The sequence below is a fragment of the Barbatula barbatula genome, assembly GCF_947034865.1.
Source record: "Barbatula barbatula genome assembly, chromosome: 1".
Classification (NCBI taxonomy): Eukaryota; Metazoa; Chordata; class Actinopteri; order Cypriniformes; family Nemacheilidae; genus Barbatula; species Barbatula barbatula.
Genome location: NC_136766.1, coordinates 14,597,038 through 14,607,587, shown reverse-complemented (window position 1 = coordinate 14,607,587; position 10,550 = coordinate 14,597,038). Strand labels below are relative to the sequence as shown.

Below are 10,550 nucleotides of genomic sequence, written 5' to 3'. Positions count from 1 at the left end.
AACATCTATCACAGATTTGATTTGGGTTACACCTGGTATTAACATGCATGACTTAGCTTCTCACCATTATCTCAATAGAGATCCTGATTTCACATTGACACTAGCATCGTGGCGGTTGCACTCTACACAGTGAAGAAATTTATTTTAGCAAAATCTTTCCAAAACAGTTACTGTAGGCAAGTTTTCTTCTGAGAGAGTGTTGGATGTTAACACTGGAGACTAATGTACCAGGTGTAAACAGGTCCTCAGACTTTGTGATTTTCTCTTTTTGTGACTGGCCCACTGAACTGGAACCATGGCCTCTCATCTGTGTCCTACGATGAACTGTAGTTGTTGTCAGGTGTGGTTTGTCACTTGCACCTGCTCCGCTGATGATTTGCTTTAATGATTTTTTTGTGAAATATGCTGACCTGAATATGCAGACAATATTCAGGTATTTCATCCAGCAGACAGTTTTATTTCCAATGAATCTTAAAGGTATAGTTTATCCAAAAATGCCAGTTTTGTCATTATTTTGTCATTTGTGTCGTTCAATACCACCAATTGGTATTGTGTCTTCAGAACCAATATTTTTAAGTGATGTTTTGTGTTTCATGGTTACAATGGGAGGGCATTGTGAACCTTATAAAAGGACAATTATAAAAAAAGGTGTCCTGATGGCATATGGGTTTTGAGAAAGACAAGAAAATATAATTCGTTTTTTTGAAGTGTTTGACCTGTGTCATTTCTATGTGTGCACATGCAAGAGAACAGCTGTTCCAGACACATATCCAGACACAAGTTTGTTTGTTGCCATAACAACTGTGACGCTTCCGCAACATATACACCACACACTGTATATACACGGAATCGAGAACAAAACAGAAACAAAAATGTCTGGTATCCAGATGAAGCACTTTTAGCCGTAATGTAAATCCAATATCTCTCAATCATTCATTGGTAATATCTGAAGAGTCTCTTTAAAGACATTTTTCATGGTCATTTTGGTGTAGTGAGACACTTTTGTCACTAGCTGATCTGTTGGCTAAAGAACAAGCATCTATCATGTTTGATTTCTAGTTTTACGTTTTTTATAAAAAATTAACGACAGAAATGCTACATTATTGGTTTCACCTTGAGAAAGTAAAAAAGACCCATTATATATTAGTACATTTACTCCCCAATATTTCAGAACTGACACTGAAAGGTCAACAGTTTCTTGGTGGACGGAGTTAAAAATATCTGTAATGTGAAAGCTCATATATGTGTTGAATTGGAAATAAGAAAGTAAGATTTTAAAACATAAACAATTCTATTAAAGATCATTAAGCCTTTGAAAAGACCCAGAAAAACACATTTGCCAAAATGTGTGTGTATATGCCGTTATGTATGCCTTTGAGGGCATTTTTACAGATAATTATTTATTTTTATAATATTAGCATCTAATCATTTACATTTTTTCATATCATCATGGTCAAGTGACTGCTTTGAATGTACCATTCTCTTTGTACAAATCCATATTTTAATGTGCTTCAAGTTAATATATTATAAAACTTGACTTCTGGATAATTTTTTTTAAATTGTTGTTAACCATTGTGCTTTAGTTATTCTGTGTATACTTGATTTTCAGTTTATTTAAATAAGTAGGTTTCTGCATTTTGGCATCTGTTGTATCTGTTCCTATATACTGCCACTGATAGTTGACTGTTTGAAGTCTCTTTTATGTTGGTTAGCTTCTATCAGTTGCCCTCTGTTGAGAAGTAATGTGTCTTATCTCATTACAATGCTCGTCTTCTGTCTGCTGTTTATCAGTACTTGGCTTATGTGCATGTTAATGAGAAGTGGGCCCTGAGGTAACTCTGCTGGGCCCTGTGCACTCCACTACAGCTTGAATAACTTTTCTCTCTGGTCAATAAAACACAATGTTTCGAGGGGACGCATCTCTAACAAGAAAAGAATGGATGATGACCTTCAAAATATAACCCGTAGCCTCTTTACAATGAAGCCATGAAGCCATGTTAGCAACAGAGAGCGCCTGCATGTCTCCCCTACCCGCACTCAATGAGACCTGTCTAACTCTCGAAAACATCTCAGCACTAGATCTCTCCTCAACCTCCCCTCCCCCATGATTTCCAAACAGAGGCAGCACAGATTTCTTCATATTTTCAAGCCATATGTCACCTCACCCGAACATCACGCAGTTTCCAATATAACCTTTTTGAATCGCACATCACATTTTATGTATCTATCACATTTCTGTCTCTCCCTCGCTTTCACAACCACCCAGCATCATTATGACTTCCAATATAAATAGCGGTAGCTTATTTTCCTTGAATCCTTAACCAACACGAGGCACTTCTTCCTAGACTATTTTATACACTCCCCGTCCAAAAGAAGTCACCACCTGGGCAGTGATATGATCTGGGAGTGCTGCAGTTGGTCAGGTCTCGGTTCAGTAACAGTATGTGCCCAAAGAAGGAGGTCAGCTGAATATACTGAATGACCACATTATTCCATCAATGGATTTTTTCTTCCCTGATGGCATGGGCATATTCCAAGATGACAATCCCAGGAGTCATCGGGCTCAAATTGTGAAAGAGTGGTTCAGGGAGCATGAGACATAATTTTCACACATGGATTGGCCACCACAGAGTCCAGACCTTAACCCCATTGAGAATCTCGTGCTGGAGAAGACTTTGCGCAGCAGTACGATTCTCCCATCACTAATAAAAGATCATCTTTAATTTTTCTGTTTCTTAGAGATTAATTCTGTAAATTCACCTTTGTTTGTTGGCTTGAATGATTTCTGTCAGCTTCAGATGGTTCTGGATTGCAGAAAAAATCTCCTCTAAAAACACAAAGTAATTGCAGTGAGTGTTATAATATGACCTCGCCACAATCTATTTAAACCTTTTGTGCTTTTAAACTGCAAAACAATGAAGAGTAAACAATCTTCCTCAATTATTGCATGCCATTGTACAACACATTTCTCATTTCTTCATTTCATGAGTGTGCACACAATAACATTATGCAATCTGCATTCTGTAAACAACTCTACAGGATTTATAAATTATCTTTCAATGTTTCTGTGCTATATTAAAGAAGACGTGGATTTTTTATACCTGAATTTCTTAAAGGTTTTTCGACATCAAAGTTTTACATTGTGGTTTTAAGTCAATACACACATAGGCTACACGGAGTTTACCTCAAAGCAGATGCTGTTTATGAAACTCGATTACACCGTCAAAATGATCTGAAAATAATTTCAGTCAACAGGAAAAGCATTGTTTCAACTCTCATTACAGTTGAATTTTACCTCCCCCTGTGTTCTCTGAAATGTCAGCATGTGTTTTCTCAAATTTCGCTTTCATGTTGAATTGAAATATTTCAAGTTTGAGAACATAGAAAGATGAGTCGGGGAATAAGTGTGGCTATCGCTCAATAACGCCCTCGTCGCTGTTCACCATTGGGAATTCTTAGCACTCTTCTCACCACAGGAGTTCTTGTATTCTCATAGAGTAGGCTTCATACACACATGCTTGCAAGGCAAAATAATTTTGTGCTGACCTGACGTGTTATATAGATAATGGATGAAATGACAAAGTGATGGACAGACCTGAAACATGGACAGCATTTCAAAGAGATGGGGTGAGCCCGAAAACTTATTGCAATTCTCAACACATGCAGCGGGAGTATTGTGATCACCCGCTTGCTGCATAACAATCTGCCACAAGACTATCTGTTTAATTTTAGTATAAGCGAGCAATATTTACATGTTTGAGAAGCAGTCATGTCTGTGATAACACTCAGCTCTGTGAATGTGTGGACAAGCCTCTGTGTGTATAACAAAACCGGACGACCTTCAGATAGTGAAAGAACTGTGGAGAGAAATTTACAGGCAAAAATGTAACATTCCTGATTCCTCACATAAACCAATGAACCGTATAGGCCATTTTCATCATCTTTAATAACCTTGAATGCATGATCAATCCAGCCATTTATTTTGACAACTGTCACATATGCAGGGATGCTTACATTTGGTGTGTTGTAATGTCCAAATTCCAGTTTACGTTGCTACAAGATCCATTCATGATACAGACTGCACATAAATGCTAAGATGTTCTGCCTGCCAACAAAAGCATTCATGAGAGGAGATAACAATCTTCTTTATCCGAAAGGTCCATGGGGTTGTTCTTTTTTTGTGTCTCCTCATATTTCCTGGTCCACAGGATGACTGTGTCATTTTACTTCCTTTCACCATTTATTCATCTAAAATCATACTATTGTCCTTGTTCATCTTCTACACATTGACTTTTCTCATAAGAATTTTTTTTTTTTATGAAAAATAATGAGTCTTTAAGTGCCCATGTTCAATTTCCCCTTTAGCCAAGAACTTTTGGAAGGAGTGAAAGGCTGTAAATTAATCCTTTGAACTCTTGTGTATTTTTGTCACCCAGTGGAAAACAGCCATGGTTTTTCTCTCACGAGTACATCGATGTTGAGGTCTATGGGCAGTTGTAGTATTGTTGGATCTGTTTAACAATCAGGGGTTTGGTCAACACATCAGAACAAAGCACTTTTCAACAGACTTGCATCCTGCACTGCTGATTTACAGATGGTTTCCACCTTTTATAACCGTAAAGACATCATCAGCAGCAATAAATAGATTTTTACTCACTATTGCCAACAAATAAGTATGTGATAATTAGAGACGTCACAAGGGCGCAGTTTCACTGCCATTTACCTTTCTTCCTCTATGTGAGGTTAGACTCATTCATGCACTTGTGTATCTTCTCATCTGTCTCTATTTTTCTGGCTTTCCATTCACAACCGCTAGGTTTACGGTCTGGTCATTTGTCCGTCCGTTCCTCATCGTTGTTTGGTGAAAAGGTTTCTGAAAGCATTATTATAGTTTTTGTTAAAGGCCGTGTAGATGAGAGGGTTAAAAAAAGAGTTTGAGTATCCCAGCCAGAGAAAGACACTTTTCCAGACAGGGGGAATGTCACATGAACACAGCGGAATGATGAGCTCGGCAAGGAAAAAAGGAATCCAGCAGAGCACGAACACGCCAATCAGGATGCCCACCATCAGAGCTGCTCTCTTTTCTTTCTGTTCTCTCCACGTCTCGCCATCCGTCTGGAACGATACGGTGGCGTGGCGAACCGTAAAGGCCATCTGCGGCTGGCGTTCTGCCTCTTTCAACTGGCAATCGACAAATAGGATCAGGAGACTGGACAACACTTTCAACATTTGAACTATAGTCAACCACCCTATGAAGTCACTACTGGAGATAATAAAACCAAATATACAGTGTATAGACAGTTTAATTGGACGCAGACACCTGGACAGAAGTTAACTTCCGGTCTGTGTTTGGTTATAATATAAAAATATATTTTATATGTAATTGATAGTAATGTTAATTTTTTTATTAATGCTTAATGTATAATAATTGTATTAAATCAAAACTACTCAACAGTGATAGATTCTTTGCCGAGGTCAAACAGAAGTTAAGGGCCACATAACGTTTGTTTATGTTGTTGCTGCTGAAACTGTCTACAGCCATAGTCCCTTCATTAAAACATATTCAATCTTGATTTATAATGTTTTAAACATCGTCTTAATAGCTTTGTGTTTGAAAGGCTGAAGTTGGGTGAGACAAGTACGATTCAAAACAAAGCAGAAACATTATGATAAGAGTGTCTGTTTGTGTCTTTCTGACAGACAAAGGAGGCAATGGAGCAACCAATTGATTTTTGAATCAATTAAAGTGAGATAAATGGAGTGTTTGTTGTGAAGCATGACATACAAAGAGATACTGTATAAAGTGATGTTGAGATAGATGAGAGTCTACAGAATGGTTGCCTAAAACAAAAATATACAGTGCCTCCACTATTATTGGCACCCTTGGTAAATATGAGCAAAGAAGGCTGTAAAATCAATCTGCATTGTTCCTCCTCTTGATCTTTTATAGAAAAATCTAAAATTTCATTAAAGTAAAACAAAGTGGGAGAAATATTACATTATGAAATTGTATTTTTCTTTAATACACCCTGGTCACAATTATTGGCACCCTTGTATTCAAAACTTTCTGCAACCTCTATTTGCATGAAAAACAGCTCTGAGTCTTTTCTTTTATGTTTGACGAGGTTTGATAATATATGGCAAGTCCATTTCTTCATACAGAATCTCTTAAGATCCTTCAAATGTTGGTGCTCTCTTATCTTCAGTTCATCCCACAAATGCTCTATGGTGTTCAGATCAGGGAACTGGGATGGCTATGGCAGGAGCTTGATTTTGCGTTCAGTGACACATTTTTTGTTGATTTTGAACCAGTGTTTTGATGGAAGATCTAACCACAACCCAATGTAATATTTCTAGCAGAGCAAGTCAGGTTTTGATTTTTTTTTTGGTGTTTGATACAAAACATGTTGCCATGTATCTGAACAAGATGTCCAGGACATCTGGTATAAAAGTAGGTTCACAACAATAAAGATCTGCCCAAATATTAACTGTGGACATGGGGCATTTTTATCCCTGTGTGCACCACCAAACATATCTTGTGTTATTTCTGCCAAAAAAATATATTGTTCATTTCATATGGCCAAAGAACCCAGTCCTGGTTGAAGTTCCAGTATGGCAGATTAATATGGTGGAGTTTGTTTTTGCATGAGAGCAGAAGATTTGTTTCTTGAACAGTGTCCCAAACATTAAATGCTTTCTGACCCCAAAATTCTATTTTGCATCTGTGCTCCTTGAAGGGTCTTTGGACACTCAAATTCTTCTTCTCACTGTGCATTGAGACAATATAGACACACATCCTGTTTCAAGCTGATTTTCAACATTTCCAGGCCATTAAAACTTTTTCACTATATCACAAAATTGATCATTGCCTTGATGTTGGAAATTAAATGTGTTATTGTGTTAACTTCCTTAAAGCCATTTTGTATTTTGTGTAGCTTAACATAACTATAATCTTTGGTTTTATGCATTGTGATGAATTAAGGGGGTTTGGACTTTTTGTTATTCTACTTTGCAACAAGAAGTCACGACGGGACAACATCATGTTTCTAGTCACCTTGGTATGCTAAGAAAATGTAAATATCAATGGGAATATACTTGGGAGTATATTGGAATTTACTTTACTCATAAGAATTTCTAAGGGCGCCAATAATTTTCAGGGTGTAAAAGACAAAAAAAATCTTAATGCCATATTCCCCCACTTCAAATTGTTTGCTTTAATGTAATGTTGGAATATTGTAGAATTTTTTAATAAAAGATCAAAAGGAGAAACAATGCAGATTTATTTTGACAGCCTTCTTTGTTCGTATTTACCAAGGCTGCTAATAATAGTGGAAGGCACTGTATGTATGAACAAACTGTATTAATATACATGCAAATTGAAATATGCATTATGTGAAGGTGTTTTTTATGAGGTTTTAATTACAATTTCCATTACAATATTTTATTTCAGATTATACTCTGTGCCTATGGTTAAAAACTGAAAATATGCTGCATTGGTAATGAATCTGGTGAAATGTCTTAATACCAAAGACCCGGTTTCCATGGTTTTTATGTATAACTTAAGAGGTGTGATAAATTTAGCAATACAGACAAAGGTAAGAAATAATAAGGCAAATTATGCAGAAATAGTAGAAGTCTATGAAAGTGAAGAACAACATTACTGTGAGGGAGAATAATTGACTGTGTATCTACATTTCTTCTGTTCATCAGTCCACGAAGGCAGAAAATGAACACAAAACAGGCACACACACACACACACACACACACACACACACGCACATATACTGTGCCAGAAATCTATGCAATTTCCATGCTGCTTCACTGCCCATTCAGTCAATTTTGGATATTTGTATGCATTTTGTAAACACTTCTATACAAAGTAACCTGCAGTGAATTCAAGGTGTACTGTATATTTGGTCAGTATGCATATGCATATTCTCTTGGAACTGAACAAAAAGTGTTTCATAGGTGAACCTGTAAGATGACTTAGTTTTAGGGAAACAAATTACGTTTTTCTCTGGGAAGAAAAAAATATATATTTACCACTCTGAGCATTTTTATCCTATCTGCCACTCTGCACACTTGAATGATATATCTGTGCTTTCTTGAAAATCCACCCAGATGAAAGTATTTCAGTGGAAAGGATTATAAGCAAACATTGGATTTGGACGTGCCTAGTTGCTTTCCTACCTACTGTATGTCCACTGCCTGCAAAGCCTTTTATTCATCTTATGCCTTGTAAAGACAGAAAAAATAAAAGAACAGTATATGCAATATTACTTATACAACGTGTTTTTTACAGGGATGATTCTGAATGATATTCTCCAGATTGAACACATACCCAATTAATGACAGGATGCTCTTCAAATGAACATGTGTTTTAAATGACATGAGCCATGTGGGCTTGTTTCATGTTAACTGATCGATTGAAAAAGAAATGAATACTTTTGAAGAATAAGCTCATTAAAACACAAAGAACATTAACTGGAAATCTACAGAAAAATACAGAAATGCATGTTTACAAATTGTTATTCTTTGCTAGAATTATATTCTTATACTCGGCTGTGTGTCTGCGTTGCTGTGTAATTGCAGGGCCAGGTGTGTGCTCCTGTGGGTTGAGCTCTCTTCTGAAAAATATCTCTCTTGGCGCTGGTGAGGTGACTTCATCTTTCAGTACAAACGCTTTTCTATTTTTCCTGCCCTTTTTATTTCAGTTTGCTCTGGCTCAGCAGCTGTGGCCAGATGTGTAAAATACTGCCTGGCAGTATAGGAAATGCACGTCCACATCCAGTGTTTGTTCAACATATTACGATGCCTTCAGGTATTTGAATGTTAAAGGCAAGATAGGTATCATATGATATGATATGCGTAGGGTGTCCCAGTTCGTGTGGTTTGGCAGTGGTAGTCAATTTACTCATATGTGAATATATTTCTACTAAAAAACGAATTTATAAAGACCATTTGAAATATTCTAGATTTTCAATTTTATCTTAAGGATGCTGTGTGTAAAGCACCCCTTACATGGAACTCAACATGTTGTTGTTGTTTCTAGCCCTAAACGGAAAAACTGTTCAGAGTGCACTTTACAAATGCAAAGAAGCAAAAACGTGAACACATCTTAGTTTCAGCTATCGCAGTGCTTTGAGGGGGGGGGGGTAGAATGAGCCGTTGGTTGCAATTTGCAACTTCACCACTAGATGTTGCTTACTTTTATACACTGGACCTTTAAGTTACAAATTTATGTTTAAACTTTGTCTTACAAAAATGTGTATGCTATCAATAAATTAAACTAATAAATGTCTGAATAAACATAGTAATCTCAAGGCACTTTAAAACTAAGGTCATCAATCATTAAATGAATCATTCAAATTCACTCAAAATGATGGAGCATAACATCAATCATATCACATCACATTTTACCTCGATGACCTCAGCCATGGGTGTGATGGTGTTGGTCTTGCGAGAACCAATGCGGAATTTGGCAGCCTTGTAGATCTTCCAGTAAACGAAAAGAACCACACAGAGGGGCAGGTAGAAGGCTCCAAACGTAGAGAAAACTGTGTAGGAAGGTTCTTGGCTTACTTGACAAGCCAGACTCTCCTCTGAGTAGGTCTCACCCCAACCAAAAAGTGGAGAAAGTGAGATAACAGAGGACAGTAGCCACGTGAGGCCTATCATCACATTGGAGATTCTCTTACGCGTCTTGAGCGTGTATTCCAGGTGCCTTGTGATGGACCAGTAGCGATCTAGGGCAATGGCTGTCACGTTCCAGATACTGGCAGTGCAGCAAAGCACATCACAGGAGATCCAGACCTGACACAGGGCCCGTCCCAGAATCCATCGGCGACCGTAGAGCTCCCTAACCAGACTGAGAGGCATTACCAGTCCTGCAACCATCACATCTGAAATGGCCATGGAGGCAACCAGATTGTGGGGAACGCGATGGAACGTGCGCACCCTCAGGATGGTCACCAACACTAGAAGGTTCCAGACGAAAGTGGCCACTACTAGCATGGCCAGCAATGTAAGAGTGAGTACGCTGAAGACAGAAAATGGCCGATACAAATTACCCGATTCTGAGCCACCGGAGAAATTAGCAGAGAAAACTGTAACATTGGTCATGGTGGCGTGCAGCAGTGTGCAAATATGGCTCTCATTAGAGGACAAGGTGAAAATAAATCAAAGTCACAGTCAAGATTGTTAGATTTATTTTTTGATCAAGTGTGATTTTATTGTTGATAATTTATTTGAATATATTTGCACATGCTTTCCCAGTATGATTTGGGTTTTTGCCACAACAGTTTAAGAGCTTTTTGTCTGTAAGCTCACAGTTCTGTATGTTGAACCGGCAGGCAGCTCCTGGTATTGCCTTGCCAATGAGAAGTTATATTATGCTTGGCCATGTTGATAGAATTAAGAATCTTCAGCAATTTTGAAATTCATTGAAGGAAATGCATCTGAAGGTGTAAGAAGCCATCCTCCATCCTAAAACACAAGAAAAAAAGGTAATAAATGCATATTACATACATGCACTCAAGTCTCCCTCAAAA

General features: G+C 37.6%; 1 protein-coding gene across 1 annotated transcript; it reads right to left on the bottom strand.

Annotated features, from left to right (window-relative positions):
• Positions 1-4,848: 4,848 nt before the first annotated feature.
• htr5ab (5-hydroxytryptamine (serotonin) receptor 5A-b) lies at positions 4,849-10,122 on the bottom strand (the record flags this gene model as incomplete). The annotated part of the gene is made up of 2 exons (XM_079464248.1): positions 4,849-5,181; positions 9,421-10,122. 2 exons carry the CDS (start codon positions 10,120-10,122, stop codon positions 4,849-4,851), a joined length of 1,035 nt encoding a protein of 344 aa, XP_079320374.1.
• Positions 10,123-10,550: the final 428 nt, after the last annotated feature.